General features: G+C 33.3%; 6 protein-coding genes across 6 annotated transcripts; all 6 read left to right on the plus strand.

Moving 5' to 3' along the window:
- Positions 1-69: 69 nt before the first annotated feature.
- LOC123666977 (zinc finger protein 271-like) lies at positions 70-3,050 on the plus strand. The gene is made up of 3 exons (XM_045600989.1): positions 70-121; positions 516-1,688; positions 2,818-3,050. Exons 1-3 carry the CDS (start codon positions 70-72, stop codon positions 3,048-3,050), a joined length of 1,458 nt encoding a protein of 485 aa, XP_045456945.1.
- Positions 3,051-3,338: 288 nt separating this feature from the next.
- On the plus strand, positions 3,339-6,152 carry LOC123666978 (zinc finger protein 26-like). The gene is made up of 2 exons (XM_045600991.1): positions 3,339-3,363; positions 4,310-6,152. The coding sequence occupies exons 1-2, from the start codon at positions 3,339-3,341 to the stop codon at positions 6,148-6,150; spliced, it is 1,866 nt and encodes a 621-aa protein (XP_045456947.1). The 3' UTR covers positions 6,151-6,152.
- Positions 6,153-8,481: 2,329 nt separating this feature from the next.
- Positions 8,482-9,249, plus strand: LOC123666980 (zinc finger protein 665-like). The gene has a single exon (XM_045600992.1). It carries the CDS (start codon positions 8,482-8,484, stop codon positions 9,247-9,249), a length of 768 nt encoding a protein of 255 aa, XP_045456948.1.
- A 1,769-nt stretch (positions 9,250-11,018) lies between these two features.
- On the plus strand, positions 11,019-11,948 carry LOC123666981 (gastrula zinc finger protein XlCGF7.1-like). Its single transcript, XM_045600993.1, has one exon. The coding sequence runs from the start codon at positions 11,019-11,021 to the stop codon at positions 11,946-11,948; it is 930 nt and encodes a 309-aa protein (XP_045456949.1).
- Positions 11,949-12,457: 509 nt separating this feature from the next.
- LOC123666982 (zinc finger protein 208-like) lies at positions 12,458-21,938 on the plus strand (the record flags this gene model as incomplete). The annotated part of the gene is given in 5 exon segments (XM_045600994.1): positions 12,458-14,261; positions 15,946-17,143; positions 18,032-18,141; positions 18,950-19,798; positions 20,871-21,938. Coding segments are annotated over 5 exon segments (5,016 nt in total), but the record flags the coding sequence as incomplete, so codon positions are not given.
- A 1,917-nt stretch (positions 21,939-23,855) lies between these two features.
- LOC123666983 (gastrula zinc finger protein XlCGF8.2DB-like) lies at positions 23,856-25,030 on the plus strand. The gene is made up of 2 exons (XM_045600995.1): positions 23,856-23,865; positions 24,055-25,030. The coding sequence occupies exons 1-2, from the start codon at positions 23,856-23,858 to the stop codon at positions 24,969-24,971; spliced, it is 927 nt and encodes a 308-aa protein (XP_045456951.1). The 3' UTR covers positions 24,972-25,030.
- The last annotated feature ends 1,223 nt before the right edge of the window (positions 25,031-26,253 follow it).

Here is a 26,253-nt window from a genome sequence, read left to right on the forward strand (position 1 = left end):
CAACACTTTATCTATTTTTTTACGCCCTCTGATTTTGCCTTTGTATAAAATAGATATCCTGATTGTAAGATGGATTGTTGGGATTTTAAAAACATAGTTTGTCATAGAACTAATGTCGGAGGTATAAAAATCTTTATACTATGTTAGATGCACAAACATCAAATTCTTGGATAAGGTTTCGGCCATAATTACTCTTACTGTAGTAAAATATTTACACGAAATTCTCATATGAAAACTAGTAAAACGACTGCAAAATGTTTTTAGATTGAGAATTTTTGAATGTGTATATGGTGAAACATTGGGGATAGTTATTACCTCTGAAGAAAATTCTTTGGAAGAAAAAACTTCGCGGACACATGGCGTCCCATAAATGAAATATGTCATGTAAAAAGGCTTGAAATATACACTTATGTAAAAGTACCCCCACTATAACAAGATTGTTTGCAAAGAAATTAAGTTCTTACGATACGAAATATTTAAGGGTACATTTTACATTTTAGATAATTTATTTTCAGGTGTAGTTGAACCTGCAAAGGGTCTGAGTCCTAATACATTGAGGCGGAGGAATCTTCTTATACTATTCAATAATACGTCAATCATTCCGTTCAAATGTCGAGGCAAATGTCGATGTTTTTATTGCGGCGAAGAGTTACCCATTTATGACGATTTACGAAAACACACAAAAGCTCACGGACCGTGTTCGGAAACTGATCGAGCTATCAAATTAGTAAAAACTGATGATGCTGAGATCAAAGTCGATGTTTCAGACATGTCATGCGTTCTGTGTCATGAAGCATTTGGTAGTTTGGACGACATAATATTACATTTAATAAATAAACACAAGTTTCCGTACAATAGGGACGTAAAACTTATTATATTGACCTATCGATTGGTCGATTTGCAATGCCTTTTGTGCGATCAAACGTTTAATCAAGTTAATGACTTAGTAACGCACGTAAATAGCGAACATCCCACGCAGTGTCTTGATTGTAAAGTATGTCATAAAAAATTCTTCAGAAAACAGTACCTAGATGCTCATATGAGGGTTAAACATAAAAATGTTTATAAATGCCTCAAGTGTCCGCAGACGTTTCCTTCCCACTCGGCTCTTCAAGAACATAAAATAAAATCACACATCCCCGTCTGTAATATATGTTTCACTAAGTTTTCATCACAAAAGAAAAGATTGAAGCATATGAAAACTGAACATGTTAACGAACCTCTGAAATGCGGATTCTGTTTTAAATTTATGAATACAAAGTTGGGTTTTCTCCGACACGCTGCTAAATGTACTGAAAAAGATGAGAAAATTGATGAAACTTATGTAATAGATGATGAAGATGAGGACAAAAAACCAGTAGTAATAAAAATTAGAAATAATATAGCTTGTATATTGAACATGTCTACCGCTGTACCGTTTAAATATTTTATGAGTAGGTTTAGGTGTTTTTACTGTCCAAAAGATTTCACTGATTGTGAGGAATTGCGTGCTCATACCGTTATAGAGCATCCTATTTGTGATGTTAATTTTAAATGTATGAGACTACGCAATAGACAAGAGGGCTGTATTAAAGTGGACACGTCAATATTATCTTGTAAAATGTGCTTTGAAAGTCTTCCTAATCTAGACTTTTTGATAGAACATATAACATCTGAACATAAAGCATCGTACGATAAAACAGTAGATAGTAATATCCAACCCTATAAATTAATAAAAGGTAGTTATCCTTGCCCAGTATGTAACGAAATGTATACACATTTTAGTACCTTATTAAAACACATGGGTCAAATACACACAGACAATAAAAACATATGCATGCACTGCGGTAAATCTTTTCGGAATTTACCAAATCTACGCGTGCATATATCCAACCACCATAAAACGACTGGTAGTTACAAATGTGATAGGTGCGATCAGGAATTTTCTTCGAATAAATATTTGCAAACGCATTTAGGTCGCGCTCATGACATAAAAGTTTTTGAATGTCCGGAATGTAGAGAGAAGTTTACATCTAATTACGCGATGCAACGGCACTTGATTAATTTGCATAGTTCCGGTCACAAATGTCATCACTGCGGTAAGTTGTTCACATCAAATTGTTTTATGGTCGATCACATAAAACGAACTCATTTAAAAGAGAAAAATGTTCAATGTCAAGTTTGTTACGAAAGATTTTTCGATATACAACGCTTAAAGTCGCATATGGTGAAACATAATGGCGAAAGAAATTACCATTGCGATGTTTGTGGTAAAAAGTTTTTATGGAAAAAGAATCTCAGAGGTCACATGACTTCACACGTAAAAAAAATTAGTCATGGGTTACCGACGTAACTTGTGTGTTTTTAACTGATTATCGAATAATCTATATTTAACATTAGGGTGGCAAACTTTCAAAATTTGAAGAAACCGACTTGGGGAAAACAATAAAAATTATCAGATTATTATGATGAAAACAGTTAAATCTATAACATACAACAGCTTATAGCAGGTAAATGACAATAAACGGAAGGGAGTTATCATTATTAATTATGATATATATGATTATCATGACGTGAAAACGTATGTGGAAATATTTGTTAATTGTCCCGTTACCGTAATGACAATTAATAGCAATTAAAGCTCTCAAGAAACTCTTAAATGGGTAAAAATTAATTTTTATTTGTAAACATTTTGTTTTAAGTTTCAATTGTAGGAGGAGTAACATTCAAAACGATAAGTGTAAAGAGAAAAAGTAGTAGGAAAAATTGATTAAAAAAAGAGCGTCGATTATAAGAGATACCGTGAAAAGACTAATGCACGGAAGCGTAAATTTTTAGATAATATGACAATTGAACAAAAAGAGAAAAAAATACTGAAGGATAAAGAGTATTACCAAAGAAAGAAAGCTGAAAAGAAAATTAAAACTATAAGTGAAATGTCTGAAAGAGAGAGAAGAAAGCAGAGAAGGATATGGAGGAAGAATTCACAAAAATATAGAGAGAAACAAAAGATTTTGTCCAATGTGCTAGCTAACAGCCCTCCAGAGTCAGAAAATAAGATGGAAAATTAACGTACGTTTCTTGCGGAAAAAATCGGGAAGACACCATAATTATTAAAGAAGATTGAGCTCGGACTTAATTGACACAAAAAAGGAAATTAAAATAGATAATGCAGAAAGTTGAAGTTCGTGAAAAAATAGAGAGAATTAAAAGGCGTGCAGAAAGAGAATAAAAAAAAAGTGCTGATATGCCAAATCGCAAAGTTAATGATCTGTTAGTCCAGAGATCAGTTTGGCTAAGTTTTGACAACCCAGTTAAAAGAAACCGCCGACAAATTACCATAAAATTCCAAACAGCGAATGGCTAAATACGTCAAATCCGGAAGTAAGTCAGCGGGAATCAAATCCTTAATATGGTTTAGAAATATAGCCACACGCTTGGCCAAACACTTGATGATCATATTTTGAATTCGTAATTTTTATGCCTTTGATAAAAATATGGACATATTAAATTAATAGTTACTACTTTATTTTAAAATATTTCCTATAAAGTATTATTAGGATGCTGCATATTATATGCATACTAAAAATACAATGAACCTTAGTATTGAAATTTACAGCATTACCAAATTTATTAGTAATGTAAAATATCAATGATTTGATTGAAAGCAAAATCTATGTGATCTATACGTATACATAATAGGCAGTTCGTTTGTACAATTTTAAACGTTGTGAGTTGGGTAATATTTAGTCGACATCTAAGAGAAGCGTGTTCTGAGCTGTACACATTTTTTTTAATGTCAATATAAATCGCCTTTGGTGATATTTTTTCATAGAGCTTGTTTTAATTAATCTTGACTGTACCATGTAAAAAATCCAATTGAAACACAAGTACTTGAAAATATGTTTCTTAGTTCGTAATATTATTTAAAAAAGCATATTATTACATACTATTTAACTAATGGTTAAGATTTAAAGCCACAATAGAGCTCGTGCAATGAATATTATTTGAGCAGAGATATTTAAGGTATTAAAAAAATATGAACAGTGAAAAAAATGTTACCTAAATTTTCTATTTCTTAGCCTTAATTGGATTAAGAAGAATAAGTATAAACAATTTTTTAAATAAAAAAGTTTAACCATGAAATGTTATGGGTCATACTTTCTAGAAAATAAAATATGTAGTTTAAGGCGTTGACTTTAAATGTACCCTTATTATATGTTTCGAATTATTAAACCATCATTTGATTTGTAACTATCATTTTTTTTTACACAAAATTGTGTTTTACATTTCAGAGGGTACATTTACAGTTGAAAAATTTTCTTTACAGATATAAAACCACGGAAAATCAACGGCGAATCATCATCAATGCGTAGACGGAAAAATCTTCAATTGTTATTCAACAACACTACTATTATACCATTTAAGTGGAGGGGAAAGTACCTGTGCTTTTATTGCAGTAAAGATATTGCCCAGTATTCCGAATTACGTAAACATACGAAGTCACACGGCGATTGTTCTATAAAAGATCATTCCTTAAAAGTCCTAAAAGGCGGACAGAATATGGAAATAAAGATTGATATATCCGAAATTGGGTGTGAGATTTGCAATGAAGAATTTCCTGTTCTTGGCGATTTGCTCACCCATCTTTTCCTTAAACATAAATTTGAGTACGATAAGAATGTCGATATGGCTATAGAAGAGTACAGATTAGTTGATTTAAGCTGTACACAATGTGAAGACAAGTTTACGTACTTCGGCTATCTCGTGTCCCACATAAATACCAATCACCCAAAGAATTGCTTGATATGTGATAAATGTAATCAGAAATTTAATAAAAAAAGAGACTTGTTCTCGCATATGAAGAATTATCACAGGGAAGGTGGTTACCCATGCGATATTTGCCCTCAAAGTTTCAACTCGCTAAATATTTTAAGAAAACACAGAAATAATCGACATTTGACCAGATGTAATATATGCCATTTGAGGCTGCCTTCAGCTGTTTTGAAACAAAAACATATAGAATTAGAACATCCAGATAATGGATCCTTACAGTGCGATATATGTTACAAAGATTTTCATACAAAACAAGGTCTTAAAATGCACTTACGCAAATGCAAAGGTGATACCTTCGATATAGCGATCAAGAAAGAAGAATTAGATGTAATGGATTTCGACAATGGTGACGATAGTATAAAACGACCGAGTGTCAAACAGATTAGAGAGAATATTGTAATAGTCATCAATATGTCCACTGCGATACCGTTTAATTTCTATAAAAATAAATTTAACTGTTTCTATTGCTCCAAAGATTTCCCCGATTCTGATACGATGAGAGAACACACAGTTGTAGAGCATCCAGTGTGTGATGTTAAGGAAAAGTGTATCAGAAAGTGTAGAGAGTCAGTTGCGTGCGTTAAAATAGATATTTCTTCCCTCGCCTGTAAGGTTTGTTTCGAATCTATGCCAGATTTAGATACTCTCTTAGACCATCTTATAATAAAACATGAGGTCAATTACGATAAATCTATAACCACATGTCTGCAGCCTTACAAGTTGATAAAAGATCATATGGCTTGTCCGAATTGTCCAAGCGAAGTGTTCAGGTTTTTCGGAACGTTATTGAAACATATGAACGTTAAACATACCAATAATAACATAATATGCGTATACTGTGGTCAGACTTTCCGACGCGACCAAAATTTAAGAGTCCATATATGGAGACACCACAGAGACGGTAGGTTCAAGTGTAACATATGTGGAGCAGATTGTAACATACCTTCAAGGTTATACATGCACATGGCAAAAGTTCATGGGGTCAAAGCGGCAAAATGTCCAAAATGTTCAGAAACTTTTGCCACACAGTATTTGAGACAGAAACATTTGATAGAGGCTCACGATTCAGGTCACAAGTGTTCCTATTGTGGGAAACTCTTTACCAGGAATTCGTTTATGCGTGATCACATAAGGCGAACGCATTTGAAGGAGAAAAACGTTGAATGTTCGATATGCAGTATGAAGTTCTTCAATAATATACTCTTGCGTCGCCACATGGTCAAACATAGCGGGGAGAAAAATTTTCATTGTGATATCTGCGGGGAAAGGTTTTATTGGAGGAAAAGTTTACGTACACATATGACCAGGCACAATAAACACGTTAATCCAATATAAATAAAGTTTCGTGTATTCGTGACTCATCTGATGTCACAAAAAAAATGAACAAAACTATGGTTTTGTTTTTTTTTGTTTTTACAAGTGAGTGCATTCAATTAAAACACGTGTACTGTTAATTACCATTTGTAGGATATTTACAAAATAATTAGTTAAATAGAAGCTGTAGTTTTAGGCACAAGATGAGTTTTTTTTTTGCGTAAGTGAGCTAAGATTATAATAAGTGAAATTCGCGTAAACATTAGAACATAAAAATTTCTATGTTTTGTCATAGCAAGCGCCATGGTTCTAAGTACACTGTAAGTTTAATACGGAGATGGTGATTGAGATTGTGCAAAAATGTGCTGAAAATCACCAACCAGTCATCATAAATATCTCGTTTTACGTTTCAATCATAGTTTTAGTGATCAAATATTCTAAAACCTTACGTCAAATTAAATTATTAAAATAATTTTTTCTTACAAATAAATCCTTATGAAATCTTGTATTAACTAAAAATGTATAGAAAATGTTATGAATTTTAGAAATAACTACACTACGATTTTAACATTAGCATAGAATATTTTACACCAGAATTGACACATTTTGCAAGTGTACCTCCATAAAAAAAAAATATTTATCAGCTATGTTTATTTCGCTTGCTCTCAAATTATTCTTACCAAAGATTAGTTCTAAGCTAGTGTCATTATTACCCAATATTATTTATATTATATATTTTAATACGTAATACTATTTAAATATACTAATTTTAACATTAAAACTATTTTGTATTATTTAATATACGTGTCCAACTTTTACATGAATGTTTAATTGACCACCAATTTGATTATATTTTTTTTTATCCTCTACTAAACTACTACTGACTTGCTTTAGTATAAAATTAATCTTTACCCAGTTTTGTATCCTAGAATTTTCTTGTGAGACAGCTCTTGTCCAGAGCGTATCTTTAGGTTTCTACGCCCAGACATGTCCCCAATAGAAGACCCACCATAACTTACTGTCATCTAGGGCCAAATCACTTTGAAAACTGATAGCGCGATGTAGCATACGTCAGTTTTCTCTAATTACGTAGTTTGTAGTCGTTCGTATTTCGCGCGATAGATGTCGCCACATTAGCTTACCATGAGGCAATGATTTCTATAATATTTTAGACTCAGTGATTTCGTATGATAGTATCTAATATTATATACTACAAGTGACGTGTCCTAAAACCCTTAAATATTTTGTGAAATGTTTGAAGTTTGTCCACACAAGTTCTGATTGAATTATTTACAACACATGTACTAATTTAACTTTTAACTAATTTACTCCCAATATAGACGCTGTTGGATTTCATACTTTAAATTTATTAATTAGAAAATGTTACTCTTTTTTAATTTTTTAACTGTAGTTAGATATTGGAAGCTTTTACATTGATACTTTAAATACTTAAAAATAATATAAATATCCTTAATATTGTTAAGTAAAAGCAATCAGAACATACAGTATAGTGATTTGTTTTCAGATTGTAAAATGCAATCAGATGTTACCTCAACTCGACTAACGGCGACGCAGCTACAAAATCTTCAAATACTATTATCAAACACAAGTGTTATACCGTTTGAATGTAGAGACGGTCTTGCTTGTTTATTTTGTAACAAACAAATTTCTAATTACGCTGATTTTAAAAAACACACTAAATCTCATGACACGAATGTTATTAAGATATTTTTAAAAAATTGTGAAAGTAATGTTATTAAAATTGATGTTTCCGAGACAGTTTGCGAAATATGCGATTTGTCTTTTAATTACCACGATCTACTACACCATTTGATAGCTTTTCACGATTTTCAAGACACAGACACGTTTTATATTAAAACATTTAACATACTAGATTTAAAATGTTATGATTGTGATAGGAATTTTTCAGTTTTTTCTCATTTTGAACGTCATGTACGAAAAAAACATAATTCAAATGATTCTTTACTTAAAGATTATGGCAATAGAGTCGAAAATATAAGCCCTAAAACTAAAGCGAAAATAGTTGCAAAAAATCATCAAACTTGTCCAAAATGTCTTAAGATATTAACGTCGAAATTAGGTTTTAAGATTCATTTAACGAAATGTGGTTTGAAGAAAGAGTCGACGATAAAAATTAAAACTTCTAACACTCTTAGAATAAGGCAAAACATTGCCAATATCATAAATATGTCTAATGCTTTACCTTTTAAATTCTTTAAAAATAAATTTCGTTGTTTTTACTGTTCTAAAGATTTTACCGATTTCGATCAATTGCGCGATCATGCGGTAACGGATCATCCTCACTTCAACCAAGAATGTAAAGCAATGAAAATGATTAAAGGTAGAGATATCAATGTCAAAATAGATATTTCAAATCTTACCTGTAAACTTTGCTTTGAAAACCCCATAGCTCTTAATGACTTAATCAATCATTTAATTTCTAAACACCATGTAAACTATGATAAATCGATCGATTGCCTGCAACCTTTTAGAGTAGTCAAAGATAACATGCCCTGTCCAATTTGTCCGGATACTGTCTTTAGATATTTTAAGAAACTTCTCGAACACATGAACGAATTCCATTCCGATAATAATATCGTCTGCGCGCATTGTGGTCTAACTTTTAGAGGACATCCGAACTATCGTGCTCATATGTCTCGATATCACAGAAGTAAGGCGTGTCAATGTCCCGATTGTAATATGGAATTTTGGAATTTAGAAAAATTGGCTCGCCACAGAGCTAATATCCACGGTACGAAAAAGTACAAATGTCCTCAATGTGTTGAAAAATTTATAACACAGCATTTGATGCGTAAACATCAAATAATTGTTCACGGTTTTGGTCACAAGTGCCCATACTGTAGTAAAATGTTTACACGCAATTCTCATATGAAGAACCACGTGAGACGGCTTCATTTGAAAGAAAAAAATGTGGAATGTACAGTTTGCAAGGAGAAGTTTTTCGATAGGGCACTTTTGAATGTGCATATGGTCAAACATCTGGGTGAGAGAAATTACCACTGTGATGTATGCGGAAAGAAATTTCTATGGAAGAAAAATCTTCGCGGACACATGACGTCCCATGAACGAAATATCTGAAAGATCTTGGCGGTTTAAGCTACTTATGTTTACAGTGATAACGAACCCCTGAAGCCTCGATTTTGTTTTAAATACACAAAGTTTGGCTTTCTCCGATATGGAACTTATAAAATGAACGATGAACATGGAGACAAAAACCAATCGGCAAAAATCAAAATTAGAACTAACATAGCTTCTAAATAGCATATTATACGTGTCTACTGCTATACCGTTTATATATTGAGTAGGTTTTGATGTTTCTACTGTCTATAAGATTTTAAGGACTATTAAGAGTTGCGTGCTCACTACGTTATAAGGCATCCTATGACACATTGGTGTAATGTTAATTACAAATGAATGATGCTACGTAATAGAAATGAGGGTTGTGCTAAAGTGGACAAGTCAATATTATCTTGTAAAAACCACTATGAATTTCTTCCTAATTTACAATTTTTGATAGACTATATAACATTGAATAAGAAAGCATCGCACGTAAATATTTAAGTATAACTGCGAAAGTTTGGTTTTACGGTAATTGTTTGAATTAATCGGCAAAGAATCTGATATAGTGGAATACCAAACAAGGGTACGGGTTGCCTGATAGTAAGCGGATACCTTAGCCTATAGATGTGTAACTAGCCTGTGTAACACCAAGATTATTGCAACCAATTATTGACCCTACCCCTGACCCTACCCTGAGCGGTACTACGAGACCTACTGCTCTTGCCAAAGGAACACAAGACTTCTCGAGAACAGTATTATTTGGCTGTGTTATTGAATGGTGGTTGCTATAATATTGATATAGTATTTATCAGTCGGAATGTTTCGAAATTTTGAGCAAGGCATAATGGTACTACTGCTGTGTGTTGTCTCGGCCAAAATAATTGGTAAAAATTGAAACAAGAAAACGTTTCTTTTCAGATGTTAAGAGTCCCGCCAAGAGAAATAGTGCTAATAAGTTAAGGAGATTAAATCTTCAAATACTATTCCACAATACATCGATAATACCTTTCAAATGGCGCGGAAAATATTTGTGTTTTTACTGTGGTGAGGGTTACAAAGATTATGAAAATTTGAAGGAACACACTAAAAATCACGGTCTGTGTTCAGACAAAGATCGAGCGTTGAGATTAGTTAAATCAGCTGACGTGGAAGTAAAAGTTGATGTGTCAAGAATTACTTGCAATTTATGTTATAAAGAATTTCTAAATTTAGAGGAAATTGTCTTTCACTTAGTGGATAGACATAAACTGCCTTATGACAGAAATGTTGATTTAGCGCTAGCACCATACAGATTATCAAATTTGAGCTGCCTTCTATGCGATCAAAAATTTAATTATCTTAGAAAATTGATAGTCCATGTAAATACCGATCATCCAAATAAAACGTTAAATTGTGATCAATGTCAACAAAAGTTCAATAAAACGCGAGATTTGGACGCCCACGTTCGTACCAAACACAGGAATCACATATGCACAAAATGTCTTTTAAGTTTTCGTAAACGTTCTGAACTTGTTAGTCATAAGAAATATTCACACTCGTTCAAATGTAGTGTTTGTTTCAAGATATTTTTATCATTCAGCAAATGTTTTAACCATATCAAATATGAGCATTCAAATATTGCTCTAAAATGTGGATATATTTTTAATTCGTCAACTTCGAAGCAAAGCTTTCTCGCCCATGCACTAAAATGTTTAGATAATTGCAAGGGATCTATAGAAACAGTAAGGCTTGCAGAGAAAAAGCCGTGTGTAACACAAATTAGAGAGAATATAGCTTCTATCTTTAACATGTCCACTGCTGTTCCCTTCAAGTATTTCATGAGCAAGTTTAGATGTTTTTACTGTCCTAAAGACTTCAATGAGTGCGATGACCTTAAACAGCATACGATAATCGAACATCCCTTATGCGACACCAAATTGAAATCTATGAAGCTACGTCACAGACATGACGGCGTTATCAAAGTAGACACTTCGAACTTATCATGCAAAATATGCTTTGAAAATATACAAGATTTAGAATCTCTAATAGACCACTTAAACAACGAACATAAAATATATTTTGATAAATCTTTATCCGGCAACTTGCAGTCTTATAAACTAATAAAAGATAATTTTCCTTGTCCATTCTGTGGGGAAGTTTTTAGGTATTTCCGAACTCTCTTGAACCATGTCGTCAAATTGCATTCGGATAATAAAAATATATGTATGCACTGCGGAATGGCGTTTAGGAACGCTCCGAATTTGCGAACTCATATCGCTCGCCATCATAAAGCAGCTAATTTCAAATGTGCTATGTGTGATTTAAGTTTCTTTTCGAATTACTACCTCCAAACTCATTTGGGACGGGTACACGGAACCAAAGTTGTGGAGTGCGTCGGATGTCATGAAAAGTTTACTTCAGCGTATGAGATGCAAAGGCACAAGATAGACGTCCATAGTTCTGGTCACGAGTGCTCCTATTGCCATAAATTGTTTACTGGAAAGTCTTCCGTCGTTGACCATATAAGAAGGACACATTTAAAGGAGAAAAACATGGTATGCACGGTGTGCCATGAGAAATTCTTCGATGGACAGAGTCTGAAGGTGCATATGGTGAAACATTATGGAGAAAGAAATTTTCATTGTGATTTATGCGGGAAGAAATTTCTCTGGAAGAAAAATCTTAGAGAACATATGACTTCGCACAGTAAAAGTTCGATTTGTCAATTTTCGACGTGATTGGGAATTCTGCTTTGAGGTTATATATCTAGTATGTACTTTTTAATAAATCAAAAACAAAAAAGGTATGTTATACATAAACATAACCTTTTAACATTAATTTTTCGAACAGAAACCCCAGATTTACAATATACCTAACTAAATTCTAAAACTATCGGGAACTAATTCCTTAAACTAATTTCAAAAAATTTCGGGAAATCTAAATTTTCTTTTTGGAATATGTAGAATCATTTCGACTTGTCGGTACGCTGGGAGTTTTTGAAATTTTTAAGAACACATCTTCATTCCTAAAGTTGTACGGATCTTTTTTGTGATAAGGAAAAAACTAGTCATTGAAATTATTTGGAGTCAAGAGACAACAACGTCATCAAATGGTATATGTAATTTGTTACGTCTTATTGAGAAACAGAATATTTTTTATTTATTTATGGATTATTATGTGTTATTTATGATTAAAAAAAACTATAGGTATATGCATCTTAAAATGAACAATTTATACCGAACATCATTAAAATGTTGAAAGGAAGATTTTTAGTAAGAAACATTTCTTTACAGATGAAAGGCCGTACGACCAATATATCTATAAGCAGAGGAGGGAAAACTTGCAAATTCTGTTCAACAACTCATCAATAATTCCGTTCAAATGGAGCAGTAGGTATCTGTGTTTCTATTGCGGCCAGAAGTTCAAGGAATATCCAACACTCAGAAATCATACAAAGTCCCACGGTCCTTGTAGTACAAGCGATTACGCATTGAAATTTATTAGAGGACATAACATCGAAATAAAGATAGATGTGTCTGAAATTCAGTGCGAAATATGTAACGAACCTTTTAGTAGTTCTAATGAAATCATAGATCACTTAATAGATGAACATGAGTTGAAGTACGATAAAAGTATTTGTATACCATTTGAAGAATATAGATTATCGGACTGCTGTTGTCAGTTATGCGGTCAAGAGTTTTCCTATTTTGGTTTTCTAATCAGTCATATGAATATAGAACATCCGCAGAACAGTTTTATATGTGACAATTGTGGTGAAGTGTTCAATAAGATGAGAGATTTGAAGATGCATATTCGCTATTATCATAGAGAAGGGGGTTATCCTTGCGATGAATGTGCAGAAGTATTTGAAACTTATATTCTTTTAAGGAAACATAGAAATAGGTTCCATTTCCAAAGATGTAAGATGTGCGATTTACATTTCTCTTCGTACGCACTTCTGAGGAAGCATATCAAGTCCGGTCATCCTGATGACGGTTGCTACACGAAATGCCCGCTTTGTTCCGAAAAATGCTTAACCTCTCCAGAATTAGATGAACACATTAGGAAATGTAAACTAAAACGACAAAATAAAATTTTAAAGGCTACCATCCCTGATGATAATATACTACAACCAAATAAGAAGCAAAATGTTTATCAAATTAGAAGGAATATCCAATGTGTTTTAAACATGTCTACAGCTGTACCTTTTAAGTTCTTCGTTAAATTCTCATGCTTCTACTGTTCAAAATATTTCGTAGAATTTGACGAACTCAAAGAGCACGTTAGCGCCAATCACCCCTTCTGTGATATAAAACAGAAATATATGAGGGATTGTAAAGGGGGAAGAATAGCAGTGAAAATTGACGTATCTTCGTTAGCTTGTAAACTTTGCCTTCAACCTATGGGAAATGTAGAATCCCTTATCGACCATCTCATATCGAAACATGAGGCAGATTACGATAAATCAATGACTGTGTGTTTCGAACCCTTTAAGATAAAAAAAGACAAAATACCCTGTCCAACGTGTTCCAAAGTTTTCAGATACTTTGGCACCCTTTTGCGGCACATGAACTCTGAGCATAGTACCAATAACATTATATGTGATTTCTGTGGCCGAAGTTTTAAGAGTCTAGCTAATTTAAAAGTTCATGTAACACACGCACATACTGGGTCGTGTGAGTGCGAAATATGTGGTACGAAGTATAAAAATCAGTGGTGTCTAGGTCGACATATGGCTAAATCGCATAACGTCAAAGATTTCCAGTGCACAAAATGTCCCGAACGTTTTCAATCCCAATATCATAAACAGAAGCATCTAATAACAGTTCACGATATCGGTCATAAGTGTACGTATTGTGGCAAAATGTTTACGAGGAATTCTTTCATGAAGGATCACATACGTAGGACCCATTTGAAAGAGAAGGATGTGCCGTGTACAGTGTGTGGTGAGAAATTCTTCGATAATTACTGTTTGAAGTTGCATATGGTGAAACATAAGGGTGAGAGGAACTTCACTTGTGAGGTTTGCGGTAAAGCGTTCCTTAGGCGAAGCAATTTGAAAGTGCATAAACAAATGCACAAGAAGCATGGGCATGCGTAAATTATAAGTTTGTTATTAACGATAAAAGTTATCTTGTCTTAAGATGTATTAAATACGTGAAGTCAAAAATCCTTACGTTTTCTGAAACTTTCGTAGTTTCATCGCAATTTTCTTAAATTTTCATTCTAGGAGAACCTTCAAAATATAAGAAAACTGTAAAAAGAAATTTAGCTAGAATATAATAACTGTTCTCGAGTTTCGCTCTGAGCAATAACATTTAGGAATTATTTTTTATTTATATAAATTTGCTCGATATTAAATAAAACTATTTTTTTAAATGTTTTTCAACGAACACTGACTATTTTAATGTGATTTTTATTTTCGTATTTCGTAATCCTATGCGCAGAGCCAAGTTGTATTTTTTTTTGCATTGTTAAGCCGAATTATATTAAAGGTAATTTTAAAAACTTATCATGTCCATTTTCTTCACAATTACGACATATTTCAAGTGACAATATTTGGTTTTCGTTTTGGAAAGAGGGATTGGAAATGCAAATATTGAAGTGAGTCTATGTTCAAGGAATTAACATTATGTTAGACTTGATTTAAAAGTAATTAATATGTAAACAGTTCATAAGTACATTTACATAAATCTATAAATTGTTTGACCATCATCCACGACGCTCCTCAACTGTTGGTTAGTAGAATTAGCATTCTAAGGGCGTGGTTCACTGGTGCTTGGTAAAGTTATTCATGCAAATAAGTTACGAATAGACTTGACAGCAGGTAGTAAACTCTACAAATAATAAACGTCAACTTTTAGATTCAAATTTGAGATTAGTCTAGTTATATAAAAGGAAATTCGGACACAGTCATCCGTCAAATAGCGTCATCCAAACTCGGTGAAACAGGCCCTTCATATTAAATTAAAATTAATATTTCGTCCGTTACAATGTTCTGAGAAATATCTTCATAAAATATCTATGATTTTTAACGTTGTAATTTGACTTGTGATTGTTACGTATCAGTCGCTAAAGTAATGACTTAAAACGATTCTAAATTTGAGAAAGGCCGAAAATTGTATTAACTTTGTTACTTATTGTAATAAATCAGTGATTTTTTTTATGTTACTGCATTATATTTAAAATAGTTGCATGTCTTAAAACCACTTCCTCATGTTCTTTAGAAAATTGTTATTATATACGAATAGTATAGTTATAGTAAGGTTACTCGCATTAATTGTAATTCATTGTATTAACGTTAATGAAACAGCGAATATACTTTTTTAAAATATTTAATGTCTTTTTATTTATAGTAACACATTAATCAGTTTTAAATCTTGTTGGTAATTTTCTTCTTTTGTTTTTGTTTAATTTTGTTTTAAAGATTTTCAAGATTGTACCGTTGTTCAAGAGTATAAAATATGTACTGAATTCTTGTAAAATATCTGAAAATTTTAATGCTCAAGTTCTGTAGAATCTAAGCTAAATCGCTTCTGCCAACTATCTTTATTTTATTAAAATAATATTTGAAAATATCAGACGCGATCCTATGAAGTTATTGAGTGCTAAAATAAAAAAAATAAAAAATAAACTTCGACGAAAGTGGAACTAACACGATTCCGAAGGGATCAAAAGATGCAGGAGAAAAACATTATGACAGCACAGCCTAAAACTAACCTCATTTATTTACAGGTTCAAAAATGTACACAGTGGAGGACAGATATAAGAAAAATGAAATGGTCCGCAAGCTTTTATTAAAAAGACGTAATGTTGAGTATGTTTTGCAGTATAGCAACGTTACTCCGTTCATGTGGTACAAAGGAAAGTATCGGTGCTTCTATTGCGCAGAGCCGATGAAGGATCCCGTTACATTGAGAGAGCATACCGCGAGGGTACACCAGTTCGCAAACCTAGAGCTCGTTGTATTTGACAGAACGAAGAATAATAGGAACCGAGACGCTGCAGTTAAAATTGACGTGACTGATATATCGTGCAAGCTGTGCACGCAGACTGTGAACAGTTTGGAGGAGCTCATCCATCATTTGATTATAGCTCACGATGCGGAGTATGACGTCAGCGTTCCCAACTGTCTCCTGCCATTTAAACTCGATAAAGATCAGCTCACGTGCCCCATTTGTGATATGAAGTTCGTTTTCTTCGAATATCTTCTCCGCCACGCGAACAAATACCACTTATCTCACGATTACACTTGTGACGTTTGCGGAACCAGTTTTCAAGGAGAGATCCATTTGAAAATGCACAACAGGTATTACCACAGAGCTGGAGGGTATACCTGTGATCATTGTGGAATAAGCCTATCGACGCTATCTAAGAAAACTCTGCACGAAAAGAACGTCCATATGGTCAATTTGTCGACTTGTCCTCACTGTCCGGAAACGTTCAAAAGTCCGTACATCAAGAAATTGCATCTAGCGAATGTACACGGTGTTGAGGAGTTGAAGATCAAATGTCCGTACTGTCCAAGGGTGTACCCGCAGGAGAGTATAATGTCGCGGCACATGAGGAGGGTCCATCTCCGAGAGAAGAACGTCGAGTGTCCGATATGTGGAGATAAATTCTTCGGTCCATACGATGTTAAGATGCACATGCTGAAACATAATGGGGACAAAAAATTTGTTTGTTCGGTGTGCGGGAAAAAGTTTTCTAAGAAAAGTAATTTAAATTCACATTACGTGATACACACGGGTCAAAAGAAGTTTGTCTGTAGCGTATGTAATAAGGAGTTCGCGCATCGTCCTAATCTCAAAATTCATTTCCGAACGCGTCATCCACAGTACGTTCTAGAAGAATTGTGTGTAACGGATGAAGTTGACGAGAGTGATTTGGTTCAAATGAAATTCGATAATGAAATCGGTGTTGAAGAGACTCTGTGATTTTCGTCTTTATTTGTTTTATTTCCTCCCAAAATCCTTATGTAAATATTTAAAACGAATTGTTTGGTTAATTTTTTTTTGTGTAAATAAAAAGCATTTCCTTAGAATCTACTTTCATTTCTTATGGTTACTACAATTCCAAATAAAGACAAAATGTTACTTAAACAAAAGTAGTTTTTAAAAGCTGAACGATCAAATATCTTTCCAGGAATAAGAGTCACGAGAAAATACCAAGAAAATTACGCGGAACGCCTTACTATTTCGCGGAGGAATATTGAGCTAATTCTGCATTACGGTAATGTCGTGCCATTCCATTGGAACACACGAGGTTTTAGATGCTTTTATTGTGGAAGACATATGAAAGATTGTGAAGCACTTAAACATCACACTGTAATTAGCCACAACTCGATAGATCTGCGCACTTTTATACCACAAAGGATAATATCCAAGGACATTCCAGTCAAAATAGATATAACAAATTTGTGCTGTAAATCCTGTAATGTACCTCTAAATACCGTTGATGATCTTGTAGCTCATATAGTGGCTTTCCACGGTGAAGATTACGACTATTCGGCAGGCGTTTGTGTCTTCCCCTTCGTTCTAAATAAAGATTTGTTCCAATGCATGATTTGTAACGAAAAATATGATAATTTCACCTCAATGCTCGGACATATGTACAAAAAACACATCGAACATGCGTACATTTGTCAAATATGCGGTCTCAGTTTTATAGACCAAATGCGTTTAAAACGACACATAAGCAATAGTCACATCGGTTATCGGTGCAAAATATGCGGTAAAATGTTTGACGCTTCGCACAAAGTAAATAAACATAAGCAGAGAATTCACGGTATCCAAAGGAGAGTAGAATGTAATTTGTGCAGTTCGATCTTTGAAAATCAATACCAAGTTAAGGTACATATGGGAAAAGTTCATAACGTCGAAAAGTATAGAATAAAATGTGAACATTGCCCGAAGATTTGTAACACAAAAGGTGCTATGTTATTGCACGTTCAGTCCTTACATTCAGACGCTCGATTTGAATGCGATCTCTGCGAATACAAAACTGGAATCAAATGGATGATAAAGTTGCACAAACGTAAACATTTTGGTGAAAAGAATTACGTGTGTAGCATTTGTGACAGGCGATTTGGAAGATCCAGTAACGTAAGGGCTCATATGAAAGTTCATACTGGCAATTTTGGGCGTGTTTGTCGATGGTGTCGCCAAGGCTTTGTTGATTCTGAGACTTTGGATAGACATGAAAAGGAAATGCATTATTTTAATCAGTACAATTAATCCAAAGATTGTTTATTTTTAAAATGTCCTTATATTTGTTAAAAATTTATTTTTAATTTTGTATTTATTCGTGATGGAATTGAAGATCTCATTATTTTAGCGAATTCTAGTCGATGTGATTGACTCATTTAATATTATAATATTTTGTTAATGGTTAATAATTTTGTTTTGAAATGTCTAAAATGTCTTTTTTGTTTCAAATTTGTCGTAAGTAATATTAAAATGATTTGCGGAATATTTAATATTCTTGTAGAATTAAAAGTATTGCAGCGTATAATAGAGTATAAATTTTATTTTCAGTGAGAATTTATAACATAAAACTGTACTTGATTACATATAATATAAATATATTTTCGTTTTACTTTCTTAATGTATGATTTTATATAAAATTTATCGTAATTATTGTTTAAAATTCTTTGACTGTAAAAATGCATGATGACGTACTACTGGCTACCTCTAGTTGTTAAGGAAAAATTAAAAATGCAAGCTTGTTTTACTTGCAGGAGAATCTAGGGGTGGCCAGAAAGCCGTCAAACACGTTGACACAGAGCCCTGCACTAACATGGACCTTACACCAGTTCCGACTAAACCCGTCCTAACCGCTAAGGACAAGAGAAGAATAATGAGGAACAATGTCCTACAAGTTCTGCTTAAGTCAACAGTGATGCCTTTCAGGTGGCTGAAGAGTTCATACAGATGTTTCTACTGCTACGATATATTCCAAGAGTCTTCTGAATTGAAGAGTCACCAGCACGTCCACGTCGAAGACGAAGTTAAGGAGCAGGCGATGAACAACTATTGGGAGTCTGTAGTTTACGTGGACATTTCAAATTTGGCATGCAATCTATGTCCAGAAAACGTTACTGATTTATACGACCTAATAGATCACTTGGTAGCTAAACATGGCGTGGTTTACAACAAAGATGTAGGTATATGTATGGTTGCGTTTAAGTTGGATAACATTGCTGTAAATTGTTTAGCGTGTGGTGCTAGTTTTTACACATTCGGTCCATTACTGCACCATACTAATAAAGATCATAAAGGGACGTCGGCAATTCTTTGTGATGTGTGTGGACAGCATTTCAAAGACGGTAATTTGCTGCGCTTGCACGTCAAGACAGTTCATGAGAATACTGGATTACTTTGTCCCGAATGTGGCGAGAAATTTGAGACTCGATCAAAATTGAAGACTCACCAGAAGAATCAACACGATTTGGACAAAAAATACAAGTGCCTCGTCTGTTCTCAAACTTTTCAAAGCCACTACAAGCGTTCTAGACATATGGCCACCGAACACAAGAATAGGCAGGAAATAAAATGCCTACATTGCCCCAAGACGTTTGTGTTTCGAAGTATGATGATGACGCATCTGCGTGATACGCATTTAAGAGTCAGAAACCATATTTGCGGTGTTTGTGGATGGAAAGCGTTTAATAGCTATCGATTGAAAAATCACATGTACAAACATAGCGGGGAAAAGAATTTTAAGTGTGAAGCTTGTGATAAATCGTTCACCACGAAAAAGATAATGAGAGCGCATTTTGCCAGAATGCATAAAACTTTACAACCTCAAATGATTCCTTACGAACATCAGTACGTTGGGCACTGAGTACATCCTTTTTTTATTTACATCCATTTAATAGACGCTTTTGCTGAACTTAAATTATTATTAGTTTCTCTCTTTAATTAAAGTAAAGAATTGAGGGTACTTTTGAAATGACGCTATCAATAGATGTTATGTGAATATGGTAGACATTTCTTTTATAATAATATTAATAAATTTTATAGGTTTTTTAAAAAAAAATCTATTTTGTTTTTGAAATTGCAATTTTGTTATGATCTCACAGTGCACTGGACAGGATTCATGAAATAAAATAATTTTTTAAATTTTGTTGTATTATTTTTATCGATCCATTTGTTAATTTAAAATAATATCTGTGTATAAATAACATTAAAAGAATTAAAATATCTAAACTACAAAAAATGTGCAGTTCCTAAATATATTCTACACATATAAGCGTCTCAAATGCAGTTTAATTAAAATATACAATACGATATTCAAAAGAATTTAACTAGTAAAGAGGTAAAATAGAAGTCTATTGATAAAGCGTTTATATCTACTACGGCACAGATTTTTTTTTTAACGTTTTGTATGATTTGTCATAAAAGATTGTCTTGATAAATTATAATATACCTATAAATATTAAGCTAGAAATATATATCATTAGACCCTAAGCTTCAGATAAATAATAATAATTATATTGAAAACTATGCTTACACAAATATAATGTGTTTGAATATGAAAGAAAAAATAATATTTTAGTAACGACGAAGAAAATATATCCATCGATTAAGAAGACGTTTTATTTTCAGACAAGACCCGAAAAACGAGAATGGGAAAATACTCAAAGAAAATTATTTCAGCTTCGGACAGCGATGACAATTTGCCGATAAACTCATTCAAACCAAAATTATCTTACGACGAAAAACTTGATATAATGAGAAATAATGTTATACAAGTTGTGGTAAAATCAACGGTGATGCCATTTAGATGGCTGAGGAGTTCGTACCGGTGCTTTTACTGTTACGATGTCTTTAGAGAACCTAAAGATCTAAAATATCACCAAAATGTACACTCCGTTGTAGACGAAATACCCAAAGCCATGGAAAATTATTGGGAGCCAGAAGTATATGTGGACATTTCCAATTTATCCTGCAGACTTTGTTCTGAAACAATCACAGAATTGTATCAATTGGTCGACCATTTAATACTTAAGCATGAAATAAAATTTAATAAAGATATAGGAATGAGAATGAACGCTTTCAAGCTTGACGAGTTCTCTGTAAATTGTTTAATATGTGACCACAGATTTAGTACATTCGGACATTTATTGGTACACACGAATAAAGATCATAAAGGGTTATCTGAGGTTCTTTGCGACATATGCGGTCAACATTTCCGTAGCGCCAAGTACTTGAGACAACATGTCACGAACGAGCATATGAAGAAACCAGTAGTCTGTTCGCTTTGTGGTTTAACCGTTATCAGTAAGAATAAACTGAGGACACACATGCAGAATTTTCATGACCACAGATATAAGTGTTACGCGTGTTCAGATCAATTCCCAACGCATTACAAACGTTCCCAGCATATGATGCTCGCTCATAAAAGTAGGGAAGTCATTAAATGTTCACATTGCCCTCGGTCTTTCGTTTATCGAAGTTCTATGATGAGGCATGTAAGAGAAACGCACTTGCAAGAAAGAACAGCGATTTGTACCGTATGTGGTTGGAGATCCTTCGCTCAATATGACCTTCAGAAGCACATGATGAAACATAGCAATGAAAGGAACTTCAAATGTCCAGCATGTGAGAAAGCGTTTAAAACAAAGAAGACGATGCGACAGCACTATAACAACATACATCAGAAGTCTAGAATACAAGACGGAGTTCTTAATGAAATTGTGTTGTCTAAATAAAGATCGATTTAAAGTTGTCTGTTTTATTTTAAACAAGTTAAGATTTATTTAATGTAAATAACAGTTAAGTTTATGAAATTTTCTTATATTAAAAAATAATATCTTTAAAAAACTAAAGAAAATTATAAATCTCGTATTCTTTAGAAAATAATTCAGTCTATTGTTGTCAATATCAATATTTAGATTTAGATGATGATGAAACTGTCTTAGTTTATATTTATATATAATACAAGAGTTAAATGAAGCTAAGAAGACGTTTTAATTTCAGGAAGAATTGATAAGAAAGAGCGAGTGAAAATAGCAAGCAAGAAAAAACCAAGATTGACCAGAACGGCTAAATCGAAGAAGCCAGAGACGATCTCGTTAGATATAAAGAAAAACATCATTCAAGTATTAGAAAAATCGACAATAATACCGTTCAGATGGTTAAGGACTTGTTTCCGATGTTTTTATTGCTATGAAATGTTCGACAAACCAGAGACATTAAAATCTCATCAATCTGAGCATACGGTACAAGATTTGCATGAAACTATAAAGAATTACTGCGAATCGTTAGTCACTGTCGATGTTTCAAATATATCCTGTAAAATATGCTTTCTGAAGTTAGACGATATTTATCAATTAATAAACCATCTTGTAACATATCACGAAATAGAGTTTAGTAATGAAGTCGGTATTAATATGGCCCCAATTAAATTGGACGACGGTGCAAAATGCGTTTTCTGTTCGAGTGTATTTAAAACTTTCAATCATTTAATTTTGCACATGGACAGATACCACAAGGGTTGCTTCAAATCGATCTGCAGTGTTTGCGGTAAAAATTTCAAGAACGCGAGAGATTTCTGCGGTCACGTCCAGAAACAATTTCTACAAGACAACTTGAAATGTTCTCAATGTGATTTGTACCTAAACTATGGTGTATTACGGAGTCATATGCGAGAGGTACACGGAATGAAGTACAAATGCTTAAGCTGTTATGAGTTTTTCCCTTCCCACTATAAGAGATCGAATCATATGGCTGATATCCACAATCGTAGGAAGAAAATTAAATGTGCACATTGCTCACGAAGTTTCATCTTCCGTAGTATCCTAACAAGGCATATTCGGGAAAATCATTTGAAGGAAAAAAATGTTGTTTGTGAAATATGCGGTTGGAGGACGTTTGGAAAGCATGAATTAGCTAATCATATGGCCAGACACGATACTGTCAAGCGAGTAAGATGTCCGACTTGCGACAAAGCGTTTAAAACTAACAAATACATGAAAAAACATTATATAAAAACTCACGAATAAATAAGATCTATAAATTAAGTTATACGTAAAAAAATAAATACGATATTATTTGTTTTAATGACAGATGCGAAAGTCATCTCTGGCATATCATCCTTAATCTAAGAAAAAATAAAATTGTTTTATGGTAACATCGTAACTATCGAATATAAGCCATAATTTAAACCTACAACAGAATATGAAGCAGAGTAGTAATATGAGTAGATAGAGAAAAACAAACTCCAGAAACTTAGCATATAACACATTATATAGGTATATATAAAAAATTCAAACTATGTGTCCTAATAACATGTGTAATTATATTATTAAGAGTTTAACATGCTGTGATAACAACAAAAGTTGAAGACGAGAAAAGGATGATTAACTTAATGAAAGAAGGCGAAAGCAGTTCGTCATGTAAAATAACTGTACATATAAAATATACATGTGAAAATGTAACTAAAAATTGTAATAGTTCTTTTTTCTTTTTTTTCTTTTAATAAATAAATCAACGCTTCACACAGAAATATTGTAATAGTTGGTGTGAAACTAGAACATTTTATATTTAATCGTATTATTTTAGCATTTTCATTTCACAGTAACTAAGACAACACAAGTTATTAAAAAAAAATATTACCATAAAAAGTTAATTTGTTGAAAAATGGACACTTGTAATTATTAAGTCTAATAAACGAATTGTTTGGTTTCAGACCAAAACGTAATCGATCGACTAAGGGAAAGAGACCGGAAACATCACATCACGAAACTCATAACTATTATAATTGAATATTCAACAATAATACCGTTCAGATGGAGCGCGAATAAGTTTATGTGCTTCTATTGTTGCTGTTCTTTCATAGATAGCTCGCAGCTGAAACAGCATACTCAAGATGAACATCACGAAGTCAAACTGACCAATGTCCTTATGAATATTTCTGGAACGACCAGATTTAAATTAGACATATCTGAAATTTCTTGCAAGAAATGTCCAAAACCTGTACCTACATTAGATGATTTTTTACATCACGTTACAAGTTCACATGACGTTAAATACAATAGGAATGTAGTAGATTGTCTATTTGCTTTCAAATTATCGGACGATGGTATGTCTTGTCTTAATTGTGGGGAGGAATTTCGGTTTTTTGGTACACTACTCACTCACGCTTATAAATTTCACGCGAAATCAAAAGGTTTTTTGTGCGATGCGTGTGGCAAGGGTTTTATAGCTAAAGCTAATTTGGATAGTCACGTCAAAACTGTACACTCGAACAGTAAGGTCGATGGCGATAAATTATTGAAAAAGACTGATAAAGAACAAGCAAAGTTGGACAAACCCAAGGTGTTTCAATGTTGGAAATGTCCGGAAGTTCTGGGCAGTAATTATTTAAGGAAACAGCATTTGGCTCTAGTTCACGATGTCAAAAGCACTCAATTCTATTGTAATATATGCAAAAAAATGTTTTTATTTAAAAATAAATTGGTTCAACACAATGCAAGGGTTCATTTAAAGGAGAAATCGTTTACTTGCGACGTCTGTGGTTTCAAAGTGTTTAATAAGGAGTTACTGAACAGGCATATGGTAAAACACGACGATTCTAGACCATTCCAATGTGAGATATGTAAAAAGACGTTTCAAAGAAAGAAAACATTAGATTTCCATACGAGAATACATAATAATGATAAAAGATGTGTTTGTAAGTTGTGTGGAAAAGCGTTCGTTCAAGCTACTAGTCTGAAACTACACATACGTGTCCATCACAATAATAGAAATATCTAGAATTACATTTAGAAATGTTTGTAAATATATTTTATAAAATAAATGTTAATTAAATAATATTGTTTATATTTTTATTTTTAACGACTGACACAAACGGTGCTGTTATTGACGCCTGACATCATTGTCTGATATCCTTCAGGTCAGGAAACTAAGCCCAATTTCAATGGTGAGAGAATAGTACGATAATGTCAACTTTTCGCGTCAACGCAGCTATAAGTCGCGTCTGCTATCGATGTGTGCGGTCACGTGGTGCGGTGCGCACTGTGCACGCCGGTTGAATGACGCTTCATTGTAATTGGTTATATTAAATGACGGTGCATGTATTTTTTATATTGACTGACTTTTCATTGTAATTAGTTATATTTTAAAACATACATGCGTGACGTGTGATAGGAAAAGAGACAGAATGCTATTCTGTCCTCGTTGCACAGCACACCCATCGATCGCCACGCCTCTGGCGGCTGTAAACCATTAAGCCGACGTACCCTTACCACTAAGGTTTTTTACGTCATGCTCGTTATTGGGTTATCTATATTCCTCTCGCGGTCAAGATATATCGATAAAGTATATATATATAATGCGTAATAATAGATAAATAAATGTGTCAAAAAACATTTAAAATATAAAAATCCATTTCTTTTTTGATTCGTTGCAGACCATTTATTTCACTTTAATAAGCAAATTATTATCGAGGTAGGAGTTGCCTTACAGAAGATTACTACTAAATAACACTGCTCTGAATTCGCGTTGTGTTCCTGTGGTGAGGTAAGGTAGCCCAAGCTCCTGGGGAGAGTCAGGGGTGAGGTCGGCAATGCGCTTGCAATGCTTCTGGTGTTGCAGGTAAGATCTATATGCTACGGTAATTGCTTACTATCTAAAGGCATATTAAAAAAAGTCTTAAGTGTCAATTTGGTTGTTCGGGGCAGACATTTTCGAAGAAAAGGAAGGAAAAGTTACATACAGTGCCTTATAGTTAATAGCATGGACTGACATCGTGCCCAGTTTCATTTCCTCTAATTCGGCGTGATGCGAAGCCAAAATACAGGCAGGCGAATTTTTTAAAATAAAATCTCATTATCAGTTATAAGAGTGTCCTCCGAGAATCGTTAAAGTATTTTCAATGAACGGGATTGGATCCGTTGCAGTTTTACAAAACGTATAGATTATAATAGCTCAGGCTGCCTCTGTAAATGTATGGAGAAGATTTGTATTATGATCACTTTATCCTATGGGAGAAATCTCGTAAAAATTATAAAAACATAAACAAATGCAGACCAAATTC

The sequence above is a fragment of the Melitaea cinxia genome, chromosome 27 (genome assembly GCF_905220565.1).
Source record: "Melitaea cinxia chromosome 27, ilMelCinx1.1, whole genome shotgun sequence".
In the NCBI taxonomy this organism is placed as follows: Eukaryota; Metazoa; Arthropoda; class Insecta; order Lepidoptera; family Nymphalidae; genus Melitaea; species Melitaea cinxia.

Bases quoted from the DNA above. Each gene is read 5' to 3' on its own strand.
- LOC123666977 (XM_045600989.1), top strand. From the start codon at position 70: ATGGATTGTTGGGATTTTAAAAACATAGTTTGTCATAGAACTAATGTC. The intron at 122-515 runs GTATAAAAATCT...ATTTATTTTCAG, and splicing joins TCATAGAACTAATGTCGGAG to GTGTAGTTGAACCTGCAAAG. The intron at 1,689-2,817 runs GTAATATCCAAC...GTAAATTTTTAG, and splicing joins GTACGATAAAACAGTAGATA to ATAATATGACAATTGAACAA.
- LOC123666978 (XM_045600991.1), top strand. From the start codon at position 3,339: ATGGCTAAATACGTCAAATCCGGAA. The intron at 3,364-4,309 runs GTAAGTCAGCGG...TTTTCTTTACAG, and splicing joins TAAATACGTCAAATCCGGAA to ATATAAAACCACGGAAAATC.
- LOC123666980 (XM_045600992.1), top strand. From the start codon at position 8,482: ATGATTAAAGGTAGAGATATCAATGTCAAAATAGATATTTCAAATCTT.
- LOC123666981 (XM_045600993.1), top strand. From the start codon at position 11,019: ATGTCCACTGCTGTTCCCTTCAAGTATTTCATGAGCAAGTTTAGATGT.